This window comes from Arvicanthis niloticus, chromosome 8, assembly GCF_011762505.2.
Source record: "Arvicanthis niloticus isolate mArvNil1 chromosome 8, mArvNil1.pat.X, whole genome shotgun sequence".
Taxonomy (NCBI): Eukaryota; Metazoa; Chordata; class Mammalia; order Rodentia; family Muridae; genus Arvicanthis; species Arvicanthis niloticus.
The window spans coordinates 32,992,245-33,016,031 of record NC_047665.1 but is presented as its reverse complement, the minus strand read 5'-3'; the positions used below and the strand labels follow the sequence as shown (position 1 = coordinate 33,016,031).

The following is a 23,787-nucleotide window of genomic DNA, read 5'->3' as shown; positions in this document are numbered from 1 at the left end:
GTTCTAGAAATGACCCAGGGCCAGGAGGTTTGTTGCAATGAGGTCAAACAAGGTCTAGACAAGACAGTAGGTCACAAGTCTCTGCCTGGCAATGTAGTGGAATGGTTGGGTTTGGAAGAGGTCACTGAGAATAGAAATGGAAATACTAGTGTGAAAGAGAAGAAGAAGCTCACATGAATACTGTCAAAGGCTGGCACAAAGGTAAGGGCCACAGAGAGGATGAGGTCACATCTGGGACAGAGAAAAGCTCAGACTGGTTTTCTGCTTGTGGCTGAGAAGCTGGGTCGCCCTGTAGCTCTTTGGCAAGGTGGTACACAGCACACATGTGAGCCTTTGTCACAGGGCAGGTAGGGAGGCCCTGAGGAGCTCAGGCACAGCCCCGGGCAGAGGCACCATTTAAGGAGAGATGCTGTGAAGTCTGCTGTATGCATGTTGGGATGTACGGGAGCCAACATGGCTGGTAATGGCCAGCAGCATCCGAGGGAGACTCCAATGAAGAGAAATCTAAAGAGAAGAGAGAAAATGGAAGGAACTCTGGTGGTTATGTGTTAGGAATATATCTTCTGAATGCCAGGAAACTTACAGACTTAGGTAAGTATTCTGCCACCTTGAGAGAAGTTTTAAGGACAAGTCTCTTATAGATTCAGACGTCATTACGAAAACACAGGTTGGAAAAGATCTTTCATTCAAGAATAAAGAGCATTTGGCTGTATATGAAAATGAATACATTGAATCACAACTGCTGAATTTAGGTTCAAACTTCTCCAGTACTGAAAAAGTAAAAAGTAAATTAATAGTCAGTCTGAGAGCTAGCTCTCCTGTACCTCGAGTACGAATGGCTACTGACCTCTGGGGCACTCATTTGGTGATGGATGAGGAACAATTTTAATCTGCTGCCCTATGCCTCACTGCAGAATCAGGTGCTGTTTTAACAGGAGTCTCTAGCTTCACCTCAACTTTTCAGAGCAAACTTTCAGGTTTCGACCTTTTTGATCTTTTCAAGAAAGTAAAAGGTGATTGTAAAGTCAGATACACACACTGGCAAATGGATCTGTGGTAAAAGTGGTCTGTGATGCACCCAGTGAACTCCAGCCGTGTTCAGCACTCATGACAAGGGAGAGGATGGGGGGGGGGGTCCTTCCCATAAAGGCCCGAGAGAAGACAGGCTGTGCTAGGATGGACAGGTTCAGACAACTCTGGTACCTTTGACTATGCTTAAGGCAGTGATACTGGGTTTACATCTGAGTATACTCTAAGCAGTTGAGAATTTTACCACCACTGACAAGGTGGGGGAAAATAATACAGCCAGATGACATGAGCTTTCAAGAGAGTTGAGTTAGCACAGCTAATTCTCTCATTAGCTGAGTTCATGTTGCCTTTAGCATGTTACTATATTATGTACATCCACACATCTGCCAATCTTCTCTCATGTAGTCCTACTTATTAATGTTTATAAAAATACTCCACATTTTCATTCCATGTCTCCTCTTCTTAAAGTAACTATATCAGTTACTTTATAAAATTTCAAAAAGATGAAAGAGAGACCTGTGTCACATGGAAATACTGAAATACATGTCATCAAGTTAAATGAAGACTATGGCAGATGGCAGTGAGAGAATGTTCAACTCAAACACAGCTTAAAGGAGCAGAGCCCATGCTGTAAAGGGCATACTCTTTAGGTCACATCCTGCCAGCCTGGAAGAAGATGACAACTCCACAAAAGTCTAAGTTCAAGTAGACAATTCACAGCAAACAACAACAACAACAACCAACAAAAACCCCACCTTTCTTCCTCTAGCTTCCCCATAGTGGAAATATACTCAACAACAGTTCAAGAATACATATATTGTAAAAATTATAATAAAAATGTAAATACCCAAAGGTAGGGTGCATATGAATCCTGTTCAATTCTTAGTAGGATTCCATACATAGAATACATTGGGACCTTTGGAAAAAATTTCTTATAAACTATATTTTTATGAACCCTTTCAGTGTAAGGTTTTTTTTTTGTTTGTTTGTTTGTTTTGTTTTGTGAGTAAAGATTCTTAAGTGTTTAACCTTGACTCCAGAGGACTAGTTCATTGTGAAAATGAAATCAAGCATTTCGTGGCAAGGTCAACAAGGTTTTGTATGTAGAAGAGGGGGGCAGAGTGGAATAAGACCACAGAGCCTCAAACTCTATGGGTGCAACACTGGAACACTCTGCTTAAGTTCTGGAAGAAACAGATTCCTTCAGTCAGTTCATATTCACACAGCACAGCACTTCCCATCTGCCACCATGTTACATATGAGGAATGAGCAGGGATACAATCACTGCTCACATTCTGTTAACTATAATATTAGACTAGCAATCATACTTATTGACAGTGCATACTTATTGACAATGTACTGTGTGGTAAATGACAGTGGTGGGTAAGCATCCTTGCAACTGCATGTTCACTGTAGTAATAGCTATTTGCTGAGCAGCTGTTATATACTGGGCACTATTGCATTTTATCCTCTCGACAATCCCATAAACAGGTAAACTTCATGGACTCAATGTCTTAGTTACTTGGCTATTGCTGTAATTAAGACATGACCAACACCAAGAAAACTTATAAAAGAAAATGTTTATCAGAGTTCAAAGCTCCAAATGCTTAGAGTCTCTGACCATCATGGCAGGGATCATAGCAGCAGGCAGGCAGACATGGCTTTAGAGCAGTAGCCGAAAGCTTCCATCCTGATTCACAGGCACAAAGCAGAGAGAGAGAGCTGACTGGGAGTAACACAGGCTTTTGAAAACCCAAAGTCCATTCTCAGAGACACACTGTCTCCAAGACCCCAGCTACTGAATCTTTCCAAACTGTTCCACCAACTGGGGACTAAGCATTCAAACCATGAAACCCAAAGATAAGTTTTCCCCTATATGTGTTAGAATCTCATTTTTATGTGCACCACTCTAATGAACAGTGTCTTTTTCTTTCACAGCATTATATAAATTAATGGTGACATTGAAATAGATGGCATGGTAGTGTGATTTTATAGAGGAAGAAACTTAGGTAAAGCATACACCTCTTGCCAATATCACATAGCTGGTATGTGCAAAAATCAGAGGCTTGAACTGTGGAGGTTGCTATTTATGAAGACTAAATAATATTTTTAGAGTTCTTTATAATAATTGAGAAAATACCCTCACATGAAAAATTTAAAACAATAAGGCATATATTTTCTCCTTTACAAAAAAGATTTGAAAAGTTAGTTGAGACAGTATGTTGAGTGTGGAGAAAGAAGTACCATCAGAAAGCACTGCTGGAAATGTGTGGTAATGTGGGCCCCCGAAGATACCAGCAATGACTTAAAACACATACGTCTAACACCCAGACAGTCTTCTAGAGCTTTCTTACAGGTAATGGATGAACCAGCACTCAATGGCATATTTATAAGATTATATGGTACGACACTGTAAGATCAAAAGACCAGAGACCACTCCAAGATCTGGAGATAAGAATCTACTTAAACAAATATGGTCAACACCTGTTCTGGGGTATTTTGAAAAAGAAATGTGGCAGCTCTTTAGGTAATGATTGGAGCAATCTCCAAGATACACAGTAAAGTAAAAAGAAAGAAATAAAAGAATGCACGGTGCTTTAGTGTTTGAATTTGAAAAAGCATGTACCAATATGTGTAAAATAACTCTAAAAGCATGCATACAAAACCAGAAACAACTGTTGCCTTTGGAGAGGGGCCTGGGAGTCTGCGGGACAAGGCCAGCAGGAAGACTTTCTTTGAATATGGTGTCGAGAAATTACCTGTTTTATAATTGAAAATGAAAAACTATCTTAGTATGCTCTCCACAGCTGGGGAGTATGTGCTATGACTCATACTCTGGGGCTATTACCACATCCCTGCTATGTCCTCCCACACAAAGCATCAAACTAGAATGAGAAGACTCAATTCCAGCCCTGCATCTGCTGTGGGATGATGAGCAACCACCCTACCTTGCTAAGATATGAATAAAATATCTTAGCATTCTTTCATAGGAAGAAATAAAATATCAAAGTTGTACCCTCAATTCAAGGTCTTCCATGGTGAAAGGGGAAGAAATGCAAGCTTCGGGCCCTATCTCAAGATGTTCCCAGGAGAGTAAGGTAAACTATGACATCAGCAAGTGAGTAAGTGACAAAGCACAATAAATACAAAGTGATGCTTGCTACCATCTCCCCCCATGTCCCATTGGATTGCAAGCATCACATCTGATCTCTAAAGATAACAAAGGTACACACAAGTTCCAGAAGAAAACCTTCCATGTATATTAGACAAGAGGTGAATGAGGTAGAATTAAGCTGGGTCTTGAAGGATTAGTAAGAATTTAACAGGCTGAGAATATCCATTCTTTACTAAACAGCAGACATGTGAATCCAATGGCCTCATCAGTCTGCTCTTACCAGTGAAAATGGACACATGTACTGCTGAATGCTCTGGTACCCTCTCCAGTAGAGCAGAAATCAAGGCTATGATGCACTGTGCTGCAGAGCTCACAAATGACACCCCCAGCTGGAATACAAAGGAAAGCAATAAGCCAGACCATCTAAGCATCTGTGTGGGGAAATACTAATAAAACAGGAATCTGAGTTATGGACAGGGAAAGAGAAGCAGCCTGCAGGGCAAAAGAACATGAGACAACAGAAAACAGAAGGAGACTGGAGTTACTAATGGGAAAAAAGGGTGGGCAACATGGACTCCAAACCTCTGCTGTCTCACTTAAAATTCTCATTTTATATTACATTATAATGACAAATACAATAATAAGGACAAATAAGTAGCTTTAAAAGCCCAAATTAGAGAATTTTATTTCCTATAAAATCACTAGATTATTCTACTTTCCAATTATTAAAATGGAATACACTTATACACAAAGAACTTGAGTCTTTACAGTTCTTGTACTTTTATTTGCACTTAAGATACATCTAGAGGTTTGATCAAAGCATTTTGCATGAAAATGTTTTCAATAAAAATATTTTTAAAAAGAGATACATTTAAGCGTTAAAAGGCACCTTAAGACCAAATGTTGAACTAGAACACCTTTACCATCATTAGCAGCAGTTTGGAATGTATATTCTTCTCAGATGTTGAAACTAGTTTTCCAATGTCAAGAGAAGACAATGGAAGCTGTGAATAGTGTAAGCCCAGTACTTGTGAGGTTAAGGCAGGAGGATTGCCAGGAGTTCCAGACCATGCTGGGCTACAGAGTGAGACTCTTGTTTTCACTTCTCCTATACCTTCCAAAAGAGGATTAACATACACATTTTCAAAAGTGCCAGAAAGGCATTCTATAATTATGTCTTCCTAATATTGTAAAACAAACAAACCCCAAAGGGACCAGGTGATTGGCCCAGGGAAATACTTTCTATTCACTATTATCTCTAGTCAGAATTTTGGCAATTGCTTCATGCAACTCAGAATCTAACCTCAAAAAAAGTGGCAATCATTTAAATATTGGGGCCTTTCAGTCACTTAATAATTTGCTGAAAAAGAGGAACCAGGCCTGGGGAGTCCCTCCCCCAAGAGTATCAACCCAGACACCAGAAATTACAGGACTCTCAGCAGCCTCAGAATGGCAGCAGACGAGTGGAAGCCAAGGCAGCAGCAGGAGCCCTGACTTCTCCAGTGCATGCCTGTGACATGTCACTAAAAGCACTGGCAAGAGCCCCGACTTCTCCAGTGCACACCCGTGACATGTCACTAAAAGCACTGGCAGGAGCCCCGACTTCTCCAGTGCACACCTGTGACATGTCACTAAAAGCACTGGCAAGAGCCCCGACTTCTCCAGTGCACGCCTGTGACATGTCACTAAAAGCACTGGCAAGAGCCCCGACTTCTCCAGTGCACGCCTGTGACATGTCACTAAAAGCACTGGCAAGAGCCCCGACTTCCCCAGTGCACGCCTGTGACATGTCACTAAAAGCACTGGCAGGAGCCCCGACTTCCCCAGTGCACGCCTGTGACATGTCACTAAAAGCACTGGCAAGAGCCCTGACTTCTCCAGTGCACGCCTGTGACATGTCACTAAAAGCACTGGCAAGAGCCCTGACTTCTCCAGTGCACACCTGTGACATGTCACTAAAAGCACTGGCAGGAGCCCCGACTTCTCCAGTGCACGCCTGTGACATGTCACTAAAAGCACTGGCAGGAGCCCTGACTTCTCCAGTGCACGCCTGTGACATGTCACTAAAAGCACTGGCAAGAGCCCTGACTTCTCCAGTGCACGCCTGTGACATGTCACTAAAAGCACTGGCAAGAGCCCTGACTTCTCCAGTGCACACCTGTGACATGTCACTAAAAGCACTGGCAAGAGCCCTGACTTTTCCAGTGCACGCCTGTGACATGTCACTATCAGGGATTTTCAGCATATCTCAATAAAATAAACAGCTAAAAATAAGTCATTAATTTTATTTTATGGCAAGCTGCACTTTTGAGAAGCAAAGTCTAGGGGAGGTGGTTAAAATGCACCTTTCTTGAAGATATGATATCAGCATGTTTTAATTTAATTTCTCCTTATAACTTCAAAAAACATTTTAAAAAGACTTCCCAGGTTAATATTTTCCTAAACTTTATGAGAGTCTGATTTTAGTAAGTTGTTTTCTCTTTTTAAAAAATGCAAATAAATGCTTGATAAGCTTTGTGTGACATTTGTTAGCTGTCACTTGGTCCTCTAGGCAGAAAATGAATGAAGGGAAGGTCTGAAAATTTTTTGTTTGTTTGTTTGTTTATTTAACTATGTACAGATGTGGGAGGTTGCATGTATCTGTGGAGACTTGGAGAGAGAGAACACTGGAGTGCCTAGAGCTGGAGTTCACATAGTTGTAAGCTGCCCAGTGTGAGTGCTATGAACAGAACCCAAGACATAGCAAGATCACCAAGTGAATTTGATGCAAGAGCCAGGCCCTGAAAATCAGTTTTATTTTACTCCACTATGTTAAATGTTTCCCATTTTAATGTTTTGACTCCACCTGCCCAAATGAAGTGTATAATCCATGTGGAATGCATGTTGGCAAACGAAGACAAGAATGTACAGCTTGATATCTATTTCAGAAAGAACAATGAATACATGTTTTAGTGCAACTACAAAACAATGCAATACATGGGGCACATGCAATTACACTTATGTTAAAAAGTGGCCACTTTGACCTGGAATTATGATTAAGTTGGGTGCCTCGTGTTCTAATTTGCAGACTCTGGGAACCCTGCATACAACTCTGAGCCTACCACAGCACTGGGGTGACCACATCTGTCATTTGCCTGGGAATGAGTAAGGTTCATGAGTATAATTAGATAAGGCTGGGGAGACATGGAAAAAAAGGTTCAAGGGGTAGGGTATGTATTGAGACCATGGTATCATGAAGAGAGAAAAATCATAGCTACCCAGACTGACTGGAGACAGGGAGCCACAGCAGAGGGTAAGCTCTAGTGACCTGAGCAGAAGGAGATGAACAGGGATGAGCAGCCAGACCCTGGTGCTGGGCCTAAGGCAAGCCCTCTCCACAGGATACCAGAAGCAGCAGAAACAGTAAATCACCAGTGACAGGAGACACAGATGCTTTCAGTGTTGATAAATAATTTGAAACATAGGAACTAACATCTCAATCAATTTTTAGAATCATTGCTTTGATTGTGATTGGTTTTCCTCTATTACTGGTACTCCTTAGAAATACCCATAAAAGGAAGTCAGGGGGAGCTTTCATTTTCTCACATATGCAAAACTCTCTTGCCACTCTCTAGAGGATGGTGTTCTCATACACACTTCAACAGTGCTCAGAATACTGACTGAGATTATGTCTTAATAGCATAAAAAACCCCAAGAATCAATTGTTGGCCTATGGAAGTATTTTCTACTCACAAGTTGTTGCAAATAGAACCTGCATTGTGTGTGTGTGTGTGTGTGTGTGTGTGTGTGTGTGTAAGGGACAGGGCAGATTTTTTTCTCTGCTCCTACACTGCCCTGCTGTCACTTCCAAGATCCATGAATCATGACTCTCCTCAGCTTTTCTCAGTGTTTTAGGTTCTTGAGTTCTGGCCCTGCCCATTTCTCTGCTTGGCTAGCGCCTGTGTTTTGGGTCTGAGACCACTCTGCCACTTGATTTCCATAAGCCCTATGAGGAGGTTCAAAGAAGGAATTGGACAATGTACTGTGAGGATCTGGATGCCCAGCAATGGCCAAGAGCCCTTGGCTAGCTTCTGTAATGAAACAGTCCCAATACCCAGCTTAAGTATGTTTCTTCTTCCTAGGCTGAATTTTGAATTAATCAGGCTGGGGAACCTGTTCTGTCTCTTATTTCTATTCATATTTACATGTATACTGTAATTTGTAGTTAAGGAGACAGAAGGGAAGAAGGCCCATGTCAGCCCTGAGTAGAAGCTGTGTTTGCCAATCTACCTATTATCAGAACAATGGTTACTCTTAATTTCCAGTTATTCGTGTCACAGAAGTAATGGGCATATACTCTGGAGCAAGACTTCTTTGAAAATTTAGCTGTGCAACCTATTCAGTTTCTTAACCTCTCTGTATTTCAGATTCCTCATAGGTAGGGCAGGGTACAGGACGCCTAACCTTAAAATTATCTAACTATTGTTTATAGTATGTGTGATCTATCTGTCATCTATCTATCTATCTATCTATCTATCTATCTATCTATCTATCTATCTATCTATCATTTCTGTCTACTGCTTATAGTATGTGTGATATCCATCAATCTATCATTTCTGTCTATTGTTTATAGTATGTATGATTATCTACCCACCTATCAACCTATCTATCCATCTATCATTTCTCTGTCTATTGTTTATAGTATGTGTGATATCTATCGATCTATCATTTTTCTCTATTGTTTCTATCTATCCATCTATCATTTCTCTGTCTATTGTTTATAGTATGATTATCTATCTATCTATCTATCTATCTATCTATCTATCTATCTATCATGTGCAGTACATATGTAGGCACATATGCCCCAGAATGTATATGAATGTTAAAGAACAACATTGTGGAATCAGTTCTCTCCTTTTACCTTTACATGGGTTCTGGGAATTGAACTGGGGCACCAGGGCTATGCAGCAAGCACCCTACCCCACCCATCCTACCCATCCCACTGGCTCAAGGGTACTCACTTTCAAGAGCTAGTGTAAAGGTTAATAAGTTATGTGTATGCAAAGTTCTAAGAGAGGTGCAAGGTACATGGTAGGCTTTTAATGGTTACGTTTTTTTATAACCCATGGCCATAATAAAGATCTCTTTGACTTTTACTATCATTGTACATTCTTTGTCTAGCCCACAGAGCAGAATTCTGGTACCTGTGGGTCTCAGGGTGCATCATATTCATCATATTAACAGCATGAGGATCACTGCCCTGTGTGCTATTTTTACCTCCCCATTCCTGCAGCTACAGTAGCAAACTGTAAACTAGACTAGTATGTAAAATATAATGTTGAATGTTAATATCCCATTTAAAGGAAAATATATACATATAATATCAAAGTTAGGCTCAGGGAAACATGACCTGCTACTTAGATATGATAGAGATAAAAGGAGGCCAAAGCTTTTGGTTTAGGTTAGCACAGGCTAGACAGTCTGGGAAAGAAAGAAACAGCTGGCTACAACCATGGTAACAATCATATGGCCATCTCCAGAAGGAAGGCATTTTAATAAATGGAAGCAGGTTTTATATTCAAAGGGCTGTTCATGTGTGCTTTATTCTGACTCTAGGTCATTTGTTTGTCTTTAGATGGGAATTGAGGGAATGAATTTAATCTTTTCTTGCAGTTTCACATCCCTATATTCTGAGGCTACAACTGGAGTGTAACTTGTATAAGGATGTGTGTCAATGTAACAGTAAGGAAATGCCATCAACTAGACATTTATCAAAATCTCCTGATATTTAGCAACATCCTTAAAATTACTTTAAAAGCATTTTTCGTCGTTGCCAAAAATGGAAAATAGAGTCACATGCACAAATGACTTTGGGCAATCTGCTACAGAACTGTTTTAAGCATGGCATCAACACGCCAGATCAATAACTTGTTTCTTTATCTGCACATGCCATGAGAAATCTGGCTACCATAGAGTGCCGGATCAATTAAAAACTGAATTTGCTATTTCCAGACAGCAGATAGCTCAAGGCTCTGTAGGGCCAGCAGGCAGGGATCCAAATCCCATCTCCTCTCTCTCTCTCTCTCTCTCTCTCTCTCTCTCTCTCTCTCTCTCTCTCTCTCTCTCTCTCTCTCAGCACAGCTCATAGTACTCTGATGCTGTGTTATGTGGGAGTATGGAGGAGGGGGTTGAGGGCTTGATAACACAGTGGCAGCCTCCAGATTGAAGGCGGCAGCCATCATTCTTCAAACAGCAGGAGCTGGGTACCACAGCTAGGTAAAAGAACTGTTGCTGCTTTGTATCTCTACACAGTCTGATTAATGGACATCAATATATTGCTTCTGAGATGAGACTGTACATTTTGCTTATAAATATGATGCAAGTATTTATGAAACTGGTGTCACCAAAATACCTAACATCTTGGGTAAGAAAGGACAGTAGCATAGCCCAAGCCGACCAAAGCAGAGCTGATGAAACTTCACCTCACATTTTTTTACTGTATAAAATTTCACTGACCACTACTAGATATGTCTGTATAAGTTCCCAAACATTCCCAGACATGTCTGTATAAGTAGTTCTTAAGGTAGTCTTAGGAAGTATGGATTACTGAAATAAACTCTTTTTGTATGTCTGGCATTATAATAAAAAACTAGAGTGTACTGAGAAATTGCTCAGTTGTTAAGAGCTCTAGTTGATCTCCTGGGTTCAATTCCCAGCACCCACATGGTGGCTCACAACTGTCTGTAACTCTAGTTCCCAGGGAATTACTTGTCCTCTTCTGGATTCCATAGTCATTGTGTACATACCATATACAAACATACATTCAGGCAAAACATATGTACACATAAAGTAAAATAATAAGATGAAGTTGTGCCTCCGCTAGGCTCAGTAAATAAAGTGCTTGCCATACAAGTGTGAGGGCTGGAGGAATCCCTAGAACCCACATAAAGCTTGGGAGATATGGTGACATGACCCCTTGAAATACAGACATCATTGGGTCCCCAGGTGAGCTAACTGGCCAGACTAACTGGAATTGGCCAGCTTTAGGTTCAGTGAGAGATCCACTGAGGGAGTCAATGCATAAAATGGAGAGGAAGATGCCGTCAACTTTGCTTGTTCACACATGTGCATGCATGTTTGAACATTGCTACATGTGCCCATACACATGAAAACATGTATACACAGACACACAGCTAAAATATACTAATACATCATAACAATTATGTCATGTTAGGTCTACAGTAATCTTTTGGTTTTGGGGGGTGGGGAGAAGCAGCCATGATTCCAGGAACAAGATAATGGCCTATGCACACTAGGAAAGAACTGTACTACTGAGGTAGCTACCGAGTCACTGAAACAATCTTCCCATATGTATATATGTGTGCACACAGACCCATGTTTGTATGCCTGTACCTGTGGGTAGTAGCTGTGGAAGCATGGGTGCATGTGCTTGTGGAAGCGCAAGGTCATCTTTAGCTGCCAGAGATGTCTACCTTTATTGATTTATGAGATTAGTCTCTCACTGGCCTAGAGGTCACCAAATATGCTAGTTGATGGGCTACTAAGCCCAAGAATTGAGATTAAAAGTGTGTGCTACATACTAGGTATAGTTTTTTTCCTCTGGATTTTGGGGATTGAACTCAGATCCTTGTGCTTTCATGGCAACGGTTTTAGCAGCTGAGTTATCTATCTATCACTCTCAAACTATCCGTAAGATGAAAACATCATAATTTAAAAAAGCATATACTTCACAGAAGCTGATTAATAAATACTTAGTGTGGGCCATGCTGGTCGACATGCTTCAGCTCATACGTTCACTCACCTTTGCTGTCCCTGCACCTGACCATTCATTCACACATGTCCAACTCTATGGTAATACTTCATCTACTCAAACCTCTTCCAGGAATGAGCTGATCCCAAACACCTTTAAGACAAGTATATTTTCCCCCTAGAACACCAATGTTTCCAAAGATAGAATATATACATCTTTACTGTTTTCAATCATGTGTTTCATGATGTAAACTAATCCTAATGATTAGCCCTGGGGTTCTTAAAATGCATTAGGGTATCTGGGTCTTGGGGTCTAAATTAAATGGTCCTGGCAGTGGCACTTCAGGGGCTCTGTCTTTATAGCAGTTCTTCTTTCCTGTGTAAGGCTGCCACTTCTTCCCAGAGCTCTGGACTCTTAAAGCAGTAACTACCTGTTTCTAAATTGCTGCTGGGGCTGACTATGTGGTTTGGGCAAGCAGATAGGTATATTGGTATAAGAGTGGATTTAAATAAAAGAATAGACTGTTGGTGGATGAGGTGGGGTGAGGGATTTACACAGTCCTCTGAGGACTCTGGGCTAGGTTGGCTCTCTGGACAATTCTGAGTTATATTTTGAGTTAACCAGATCACTGCATAAGTAAGATCATGTGCTGAGGCAAGCACTGGTGTTCACTTTCTTTCTCTTTAGAGGTAAAGCTGTCAAGTGCATTCATACACTGCTACTTTCTGAGACATGTGAACGTTTGCAATTTGATGAAATATATGTTAAATAGTAGTCATCATCAAAAGACAAAGCCCACTTCAACAAATGCAGAAGACGCATACTGACTTTTTCCTTGAAGCATGTCCACTTGCTTATATCAATGTATAGAGAAAAATTCTTAATACAGCTGGCTGCTATAGGAAACATGAAGCAGGTCTCACAAAACCTAGAGAGTGTGACAGTGATAGCCCACTAGGGATGCCCTTGGTGGGAGAAACGGGTTCATTCATTTAAATTAACTGGTTTAGAACTTACTCAGCTTTGCAGATATTAAAAGCTGCTGCAGACCTGCAGTTTCTAACTTTTTCCTTTCAAAGCGGTTTCATATTTCATAACAATTTTTCTACATTAGCAGATTATAAACATCTATGTTCAGCTAATAAACTTAGATTTCCCCTGAGCACATAGGTTCTGATAAAAATCTAACAAGAAAAAGAAAGACAAAGAGAAAGAAAAAGATGCATCTTTTATGTGCATAATATTTCCTTCAGGATAAAGATACTCCACACAACATGTTAGTTGGCATGCCTTTAATATGGCTATTCTAATTATATCCTGCCCTGACTTACCCGTGACTTACAGAAAGGAAAACTCAGTTCTGGATTGACACCTTGTGCCCTGGAAGACCTGCAGGTAGGTAACCTCTCCTGACAGTTACTGTGCTATTTTCAGAAATTATAAGTTTTAGATATTAAAATAGCAAAGAGCAAAATTGGATAAAATATAACCAGATTCCCTGCTATTTTGGGCTGTGTCTCCTGATGTTCCCTTCAATTAGAATGGATAAAAGAAAACATGCATTGGTCAAATAAATTTATATGGCCTTTAAAAAAGTTATTATTGTAAAAATTCTTGGCAACATTTTTTTTTTTTTTAATGGAGAGACAACCATCCAAAACAAAGCTCTTCATTTTCAAGTATCCTCAGCCCCATTTCCAAGCTAAGCAATGTTTCCCAGCATCTGTTCAGGTGCACACTTTGCTGTTCAGCTTTGCTTGCTTTTTCCAATAGCGTTTAAGAGAAAAGCAAGTGACCATTTGCTACCTACACAAAAGCTTTAGGATGTGATCACGAAATGAACCAGTCTCACTGGAGCAGCATGTTTGTTTAGCCTGGTGACTTTCCTAGTCTGGGCTTAGGCAGGAACTGGCCTGGCTGTGGTGAAGGGGGTGGGTGACAGAGGGAACACACCTGACCCCTGAGACAAGGAACACTCACTACCTCTGGAATGACAAGCATTTTAGCACTTAGCAGTGAGAGTGTCTATCATTTCACTGACCACTGTAAACTGGGATGAAATCGCAGGAAGCTGCTCCAGCTGAAGCACAGTAGTTCCATTTCTGAGCTCACTCGGCATCCTGAACCCACCACTGAAATGCTGAGTTTTCCTTCTTCAAGAACATTAAGAAAAAAATTCACATTACAAACATAGCCAGGGAGAGATGAATATGAGGACATTCACTCAAGCCCAAGCCTACGTTTATTTTAGTCTCCCATCTCTGGTATTATGGAAAGTTTCAATCATATAGTAAAATACACAGAAGAACAAACCCCCACAAAGCTGTCATTCAGGTTCCATAATTGTCAACACATGGCTCAGCTTACTTCATGTACAGTATCTACTCTTTCTTGGAATTTTTTAAAGCAGTTCCAGACAAGTGATGTTTTATTTTATGTAAGCTTTCATTTACAATACACATGTATATTTTTCTAAAGATCACTCCAGAAATCTTACTGCACATGAGATGTTTGAATCAACTTTAACCACATCTTGTAAAACATTTTATACTCAAACCCATCTATCTGGAAAATGGTTTTGCCTGACTGTAATTGGATAATTAAAATGACAAAGTAGTGTGAAATACACACTATTATTCTATTTATGGTAAGGGGAAAGACACACTATAAATGGGGAAGACAGTACATGCTCATGTCTTCCTATGGCTCTAGTCTTTGTGAACATTACAATCAACGATGAAGTAAGAATAGTTTGGTTAATACTTGCATGCACAGAGCTTAGAAAAATGGGAGGAGGTTACTAAGGGACCCTGGAGTTGCCTACACCTGCCTTCCCCTTCTCTACAAACATATAGAATAAAAGACAGACCAACTTTTATAGGCTCAAATTCACTCATGTAGCAGGCTAGCTCCTCATAATAATTTACTACCGATCTGAGCGTAGATATCAAAAGGAATGCCATCTAACATTTCTACTCATTTCTTCACTGCCAATGACTAATTTGTAGGAGAACAAAGTCCTCCCTCACAAGACGAAGCCAGAATCTTCTGGGTAACTCTGATACAATGCCACAAAGGATATGACGAGAAAGCTAGTAGGAGCTACAGATGGGTAGGCTCCATTAAGAGTTCTAGTAAAAGAATAAAGAATTTCCCTCATCTGTGAATTTTAAAAATGATAAAAGTAGGAAAAATTCAGACAACTCAAGCAAAACCTTTGATTTGTCAAAGCTTTTGAAAATTTGTTGTTAAGTGCTAACCTTATTTGTTATCGGACTTATGCTAATTAAATGGTCTCATGCAGGGTAAACAACACTCCTCACAGCAGTTTGGCCAGTCTGCCAGTCTTGGGCCAATGATGTCACATGACTATTATGTCACTGATTCCCAGTCTTTTTCAAATGAATCCCTCCTTTCAGCAAAGTAACTGACTGAGGTTGGAAAAAAAAATTACCATGAAATGATAGTTTTTAGTATCACACATCTCCACAAAGCATAAACACTTCTGTTAAAATTTTCTGGAAATAAAGTCAATTAGTCCCACGTTACACACTAGAAACTCTAAGTTCTTTGAAGTTCCATCAACTATTGGCACATTCATTTTGTCTCTTGAATCTAGATATCTCTCTATTATGCTCAATGAGAAATGGGATTTTCACATTACTTATTTTTGCTGGTTGAAAACTTCCCACTATGTCTGCCAGCAAGTTCACAGGTAAAGATTCACATTTATAGTAGAATTTTAACTGTGTAAATTTTTTTGTTTGCTTCTGAAATCACCTCAAATTAACAAATTTATTGGAACATTTCATGGCATAGAGATTTCATACAAACCTCATAAAACCTGTGATGTGTTTCACCATGTGGAGTGTTAGGAGTTCTAATGTTGGCCTTCAGCACATGATTTTTGAGCTTAAAAAGTATATATATTTTAGGTATATAGGCATTTTGCCTGCATGCATGTTTGCACATCACCCATGGGCAGTGTCTGTGGAGGTGAGATGAGGACTCTGAATGTCCTGGGAGAGGAGAAATAGATGGTTGTGAGTCACTATGTGTGCACAGGGAATTGGACCAGAGTCTTCTAGAAGAGGAACCAATACTCTTAACTTCTGAGACATCTCTCCAATCCCTGATTTCTGAACTTTTTAAAGGAGTCCTTGTCCTTGACAAATATGTGGGGGAGTGCTTATAGGTAAATATACATGGAAGTTGTGCAAATACATGGGGTAGAAAGTTTGGGCATAAACTGTATGGGAAGGGCTGTGGGCTTTACTGAGCAGTAGGAGGGAACACAGGGGGCCTTACATCTTGATCTTCCACCTTGTTAGTCTTGGTAAGGGCAGTTCAGATGTCAGGCTGTGTGCTGCTTCTTGTACATATTATTTGCCTAGCATAGTAAGCATCAGAAGAACAGAGACTCAAGATTTGATAGTAAAAGTTTCACTTGTCTCTACCAATTGCAAAGCCTGGTTAACTCATCATAGTCTTTCAAAAGAAAACATTGATCAACTAAAATAGTAATCACCACCTCCATCAAGAGAATACCCACATTTTCAACACTTCACGAATACTGTATAGCTAAACTTGGTTTGGTTTGGGGCAGAGCTGGGGAGTGAGCCAGTGGCTTCATGCATGTTGGGTAAGAGCTTCCACAGAACAACTCCAGCCCCCCTGTAACTACATTCCAACATGAAAAAACTGCAGGCTATTCAGTTCAAAAACAGACATTTTCTATTCAACTTATAAGACGTTTCAAAAACAGAAATACAAGTATGATTGGTAATGTATTTAAAAATCATGACATATTCATGAAACCTGTGCCATCTATTTAGGAAGCTCTAGGCCTGGAGCCATCACAGCTAAGCACTCCCACTACATGTTTAGAACAGGGATTGCGATTGAACACTCTAATCCCAAACATACTAATCACCTGCTTTGCTTACCTTGTGATCATAAGGATTGTAGGAATGAAACACCCGAGAAAGATCTTTTGTCCTTTGTTTTTTCTGTAGAAGAAAAACCACAAATATTTCAGTTGACGGGTAGCAAAAAATATATGTCTATATATTTTTCTATCTGCCTATAGATAGACTATAGCTTGGTGCAAGCAGACACCAATCAACTGATAGTTATATAGCTCAACTGTCATGTAGCAGGCAGGCTACCTCTTCCTAGAACAAAGGTTCACAACCTTCCTAATGCTGCAACCCTTCAATACAGTTCCTTATGTTGCGGTGACCCCCAACCATAAAGTTATTTCATTGCTAACTCACAAATATAATTTTGCTACTGTTATGCACCATAATGTAAGTATTTTTGAAGATAGAGTTTTGCCAAAGGGGTCACAGCCAATAGGTTGACAACTGTGGATATAGAAGGTTTGTAATTAAAACTCACTACCATCTCAAACCGTTTCTAAGAACACAGCTAGAAACTACCTACAGTGAAGAGAAAGGAACGTTAGCTCATTTTTATGGGATGTTTTCAACTCCATTTTAATGCCACCAACTGATCCTCAAGCATTACCATTGACTTGAGTGACATTGCTGCACCAGGTTGCCTGAAACATCTTGAGTTTGTCTGCTTGAGCCTGCAGCTGGGGGTGGGAGGGCACCTTCATTACCACACTATTCTACAGCCTGGTACCCAGCGTGATGTATCCTATACACAGTATGTACTCAACAAATAATGGCTTAATGAATCAATGACATACTTGAGGCAGAGAAGCATATAACTATCATAAGCCTCACAGGCAGCTATAAAGAGACAAGGCCCTTCATTTCTAATGATGCGCTCTTCTCAAGCTAAACCTGGACTCTATGCAGGACTTCTCAAGCTTGCTCCCCAGGCTGTGACAAGGATAAATACAAGGTTCTTTTATCACAGTCAAATTGAAAAGAGGCTTATTTGCTTGCCACTATATGCTTATATGAGTCCATATCAATTTTGTGCACAAGCGTGTACACATGGAACTCACATACACAGATGGGATGTCAGAGGTAGAAGGCTGTTTGACACTAGTGACATCTGCTTTCTAGTTCATACTTCCTCATCGCCAAACTTAACTTGCATGTGTACACAGACTCTCATTCACTCACAGGCGCTCTGAAACTCCAAAGCTTTAGAAATCCAAATCTTTCTGGCAAATCATTTTTTTTTGTTTGCTTATTTTATGAGACAAGGCATCACTACATACTCAAGGGTCGCATGTAACTTACTATCCTACTGGTCCAGCCTCGTGAGTGCTGGGATTGAAGGTATGCTCCACTACACCAGGCTAACCTTGTATCAAGTTTTGATACAAGGGCAATCTTTGCATAAACATTTCTATAAGCCTGAAAGTTTATATCATTTTAAGAAATAAATTGTGCATGTCTAGTTTCAGGATCAAATTGTATGCATGCGTATAACTCCGGCATGGCAAAACTGCATGCCCCCGGTGCTGTTCCTTTCAGTTTGCCTTTGCACCAGGATTGAAGGAGGGATCACAACTTGAGACAGGCACTCTGCAGGTGTTTTCTTCTCCATTTAAGTTAGATTTTTTTTTCTAAACTTGCATAACTATGTATGTGTCTTGTAGAACAGACACACAATACTTTCTCTGCTTACTGAAGATTCATGATATTTATCTCTTTTCATCATGGAATCAACCTCTGCTATATCTTAAAATTCTGTCATGCAAGTGACCCATAACATCTGTGATAGCCAACTAACAAGCAACAGAAGTGCTTCCGTTTGAATGAACGCTTGCTGATTATCCAGGAGGCCTAGGGAGATATTTGCTACCTGCTCCAGAGTCTTCATGTTATATGTTCACCACATACCTCCTGACTGCCAGGATCTGACTTGGGTCTGATCATAATTATGGTCGCATATGAAAGTCATTTATACACTCTCAAAGTTGTGAAATGGAATAGCTCTGTAGGAAAATTATCTTGAGAGGAAGAATTCCATAGGCATCATTTCCAATCAGTTGGCCTTGTTTGTCACACATTCTGATGCCCACTGATAGACATCTTTTTCTGCTGAAGTTCCTGCCTCTTCTGCTCCCTCTTAAGCAATGCTTCCGATATAACTCCCAATTTCTTTCTGCCTGCACAGCAGAGATATGTCTTTAAGGAAATAGAAACCAGTTCCCTTGGTTAATGAAACGTTTGTCCTATGAGCCTCAGAGTCTATTTAGAACTGTCACTTGTCCACCAAAGTTTTCATTAGCTTATGATTTTCTCTTTCCTTCCTTTACACCTACTTACTTGGTGGAATGGTTCTTGGCTACACTTCAGTCAAAAGAAAAGAGAGAAAGAGAGAGAGAGAGAGAGAGAGAGAGAGAGAGAGAGAGAGAGAGAGAGAGAGAGACCAACACTTCCTTTAGTGGGAGACTTGATGTAACACATTGAGGCATTTTTTTTTTCCCTTGAAAGGAAATTATGCTAGTGAAGATAAGATGGGAACCACACCAACAATCAACTTAGGAAGTGCCTGAAGGCTGAGCAGCCTCACAAATGGGCCTCTTACCAGCAGGAGCTGGCAGGCGAGTAAGAAATGACAAGGGTTGTTTTGTGTGGCTTTCTTTCTAATGTGTGTTTGGATAGCCCAAACCCACGTGCACCTTTTAACTTGATTTTGATTTCTTTTTATTTCACTGTGAAGAAGACTAGGACTTAATGCAAGTTAAACATAAGTTCTTCCACTGAGTTGCACCCTCCCAACCCCGGCCTACACATACCTTCTGTGATAAACTAATTCAAGTGATTTGGGAAAGAAAGGAGATAAAGGTAATTAAATAATGGTATTTAGATCCCCTCAAAGAGGGGGGAAAACCCAGGAAAGAAATAGAACTCTACTTCTGACAACCAACAAATTATGCATACATTTAGTAGCGTTCTGGCTATGGTCATAAAAATAAATGCATCAACAGTGCTATCTGCATGTCAGAGATATCCCTCCCTTGAAATCAGTTATATAGCCAATGATGCATTTCTGAAATGCATAGCAAAGGGTGGTAAGTTGTTGCAGCCCGAGCTGCCCCACGCTTGGGGGCCAGAAATGTTGAGAACTGCACTACCCCACGTTTGGGGGCCAAAATGTCTCGGACTGCTCTGTCAATGTTGAAACCCGTACCGCCAAAAGCCTTGGGGACTAACTTGTTAGCCCGCACTGTCCCAAGCTGTTCTAGTCCTAGGGTCTGGGTTCAGCAAGAGAGTGAGTGAGGAATGGAGACTACGCTGAGTGTGATTCAATCCCGTTTATTCTTCAGTTTCTCTTCCTAGTCCAAATCCCAAGTCTTGAGTTCCTAGTCCCTAGTTTCTAGTCCCTAGTGACTCCAAATTCCAAGTTTCTAGTTCCAAGTGCTAAGTGCCTAATACCTAATAATCCTTCTTCCGAGTTCTCTAGTCCAAGTGTCTTCTCCCTCAATGCCTAATTCCTACTCCAAGTTGTACTCCTAATGTCTAATAACTAACTCCAAGTTGTACTGTCTAACCTAATTCCTAGTTCCAAGTTGTACTGAACTCTTCTGTCTGCCTCTCGCCTTTTATATGTCTCACTTCTAAGCCACTCCTCTAAGTCACGCCTTTAAGTCATGCCCTTAGGCCTTGTCTCTAAATCTGATCTCTAAGTCACGCCCTTAAGTCTCCGCTCTGAATCACAGCTTTAAGTCTTACACACTCAAGGGAAGATCCTGGGTATCTAATGCAAGATGTTATCAGAGTGTGGTCAGCTGTTGTAGGCTATTGTAATCAAATCTCTTATCAGGGTATATGGCTCAAGATGGCTGCAAGGATGATAGCCGCCTTCTGTCAGCTCCCCACAGTTAAGTTATGGTCATGGGCCCAATCTAGGCTAACTCCTGTTCTCATAAGTGAGTTTTGTTGAGGCCTGGGGAGATAGTTCAGTTGGTGAAGTGCTTGCCATTAAAGCCTGAGGACCTCAGTCCAGTTCCTAGAAATTAGGTAAAAGGCCAACATAATGTCACATGCCTGTAATGCTGGCTCTGTTGAGGTGCGAATAAGCACATTCTTAAAGTTTTCTGACCAAATAGACTAGCCTAATCCTCAAGCTCCAAGCTAATGAGAGAGAAGGTCTCAAAATATAAGATGACTCCTAAGGAATGGTTTCCGAGGTTTGCCTGTGGCCTACACACACATAACCCCGCATATGCAGTCAGATTCCCTCACACATACAGTCAAATAAATAAAGTTTTATTGAAACATAGCCACACTCATTCATTTGTGAATGCTTTCATGCTCCAAAAGCAGAGCTGAGTGGTCCCAACAGAGAATGTGATTCCTACAAACCATAAGGTGTTTACTATCTGGCTCTTTGCAGAAAAAAGTCAGTCACTTGGGTTTAGTGTCTTTCTCCCTAACATACCAGCTAGGCATCCGCTGGACTGAAAATCAAGTAAACAGCTTTCCAGAAAGATGCCCTGCTCCTTCTACCTGTTGTCTGAAGATGGATGACAGCAATCATGGCCTGTATCCTGATGCATAACAATGAACCAGTGAGGACAACAACCAGCTGTCTCTCTCTCTCTCTCTCTCTCTTTTTTTTTTTTAATGACTGATCTTCCAGAGCATTCTAGAGGAAGTCAGAGAATACTGCCAGTCAGGTTCTGGAGCAGGCTGAAATAGATCTGGGGTTTTCATAGCCTTTCTAGATGTATCCTGTGACTGTACATCACAGAAACTTCAAGAAGAAATCTTTTACTAAGTGTTGGGCCTGAAGCCTCAAGTGTTGTACATGTGAATGATGAAGATGTGGCCGTCATTGGTAGCAAGCATGCTTCTCAAACAGGAATTACTGAGCTATGCTCTGAGCAGCTTTAATCAAGACCAAAAGCTGAGCCCCAAGTGGAATAATTAGGCATTTTCCTATTGCATCAGAGCACAGGTCGAAACAACCTCCTGCTTTTCAGCCTGTTCAAATAAACATCTCAGTCCTGCAGCCACCTGCGAATCCTCCAAGCATTTAAAAAGTAAACACGTAGAACATGCCACGAGATAGACTTGTAACCAGCGTGGCTTGGCAAACGTTTCTCTCAGAATCTTCCAAGGTACTATCAAGGTATCTTCATCATAGATCCCGTGCATGGATGGCAGCGCTAGAGAATGCAGAGCTCCGCTGTCTACCGGCTGTGGCTGGCTTCCAAAACAAGGCAGTGTGCAAGTGTGTCAGAACAGCTACATTGGATTCCTTTTCTTCCACTTCTTTTCATTAAGGTTTGTTTACTTTACTAAGTAATGGTTTATTTTTTATAAAGGAGATCCACACTTTCCCTTCTATCTCCCTTCACAAACTTAATTAGTATTCTCTCCCTAAGGTCAGAAACAGCTCTATATTTATGCACAACTCTTTTTTAGAAAAAAAAACAAAACAAAAAAAAAAAAACAAACGAAGCTTAAGCCCTGCTTTTGAACAGAGCATGTTGCTGATGTTGTAACAATTTCAACTTCTATCAAGACTATGCAACTGGGTAGTGATGTAGCACACATTTAGTCCCAGCACTCAGGAGGCAGAGGCCAGTGACCTCTGTGAGTTCGAGACGCCAGCCTACCCTGGTCTACAGAGCTTGTTCCAGGGCAGCCAAGGCTACACAAAGAAACCCTGTCTTGAAAATGCAAAAAAAAAAAAAAAAAAAAAAAAAAAAAAAAAAGGAGTACGTAACAGAACACACATTGTGAAGCTCCCAGTGGGCAGGGGACATGCTTCACGTGAGTTGGGGCAATGTCCAGTGCTCTTGCTTTTCTTCTCTACTGTCTAAGTCAAATTGTTTCAGTACCTTACTCTATATCTGAACTTCTTGAATAAACCTGCTATAAGAACACAGGACTTCACTTCTACCTATGGATACTGAGGAATGACAAGGGATTGCAGAGTACTGCCTCATACATAACACAACAAGCTGTGTGGAACGGAGCTGAAAGGGGCAAGCTTGAGTTTCAACAGACTCTTTTTTTTCCTGGCTCCTTTGCTGGTAGGGAGTATAAGGAGTAGTTAACTGAGCAACTGGAAGACCACAGCAGAAAGACAAGAGAGGACGATACGGGGCCTAGATACTACAAACTAGATTACCGTGTTCTGAGTAGCTGACTTCTAGGCCACATAGGGATGACTGAGGGAACATGACAGTTACAGCCTGCAAAGCACTAAGAGAGCTATCTATGCCTGAAAATAATGTCACAGGAGAATAAAGGAGAATTAGGAGTAACGGATAGGGACAGACCCTCAGGAGGAAAGTCAGAAGCACATTCTAAGTTAACAGGGCCATAATAACCAAGACGTTTCAGATGTAAACAGATGGGGACCAGAAAGATGGCTCAGTGGGTAGAGGTGTTTTCTAGGTAGCTTGGTGATCTAGACCTATCTGAAGAACCCACGTAAGGGTGGAAGGAGAGAACTAAAGTGCACGGTTATCCTCTAGTCTGTCTGTGTGCACGCGCGCGCGCGCGCGCGCGCACACACACACACACACACACACACACAGACAGGATTACTTAAAGATATATAAACGAACAAGTGAGGGCCATAGTGGCTAATGGGGAAGGTAGGATCTGAGAGGAACAGCAAGGACCAGGTCTTATACTGCTTCTCAACCTTTCTGATGCTGAGACCCTTTAATACAGTTCTTCATGTTGTGCTGACCCCCAACCTTAAATTAGTTCACTGCTACTTCATAACTGTAATTTTGCTACTGTTATGAATTATAATGTAAATATCTGATATACAGCCCCCAAAGAGGTCATGTCTCACAGATTGAGAACCACTGTCTTAGAAGAAATGGCCTCCAAGTCAAGGACAAGATAGGAGGCACTCAGGGTATAGTATGAGAGACATACTTGAGGTTTCATGTATGAGGTGATCTTCTAGCTTGTTTCCTCTACAGGAAGTC

General features: G+C 40.8%; 1 protein-coding gene across 3 annotated transcripts in view; it reads right to left on the bottom strand.

Annotated features, from left to right (window-relative positions):
• Positions 1 to 23,787, bottom strand: part of Cdkal1 (CDKAL1 threonylcarbamoyladenosine tRNA methylthiotransferase) — a 521,362-nt gene that overhangs the window by 100,882 nt on the left and 396,693 nt on the right. For 2 of the 3 annotated variants that reach the window (XR_013112201.1, XM_034511047.2), the window contains exon 13: positions 16,841 to 16,903. Coding sequence is in view for 2 of the 3 variants with exons in the window: in XM_034511047.2 (XP_034366938.1) it covers positions 16,841 to 16,903 (63 nt within the window). In the remaining variant the exon portion in view is untranslated. Of the gene's footprint in view, positions 1 to 4,424; positions 4,534 to 16,840; positions 16,904 to 23,787 lie in introns of all 3 variants that reach the window. The other variant, XM_076939217.1, reaches the window with a different exon arrangement.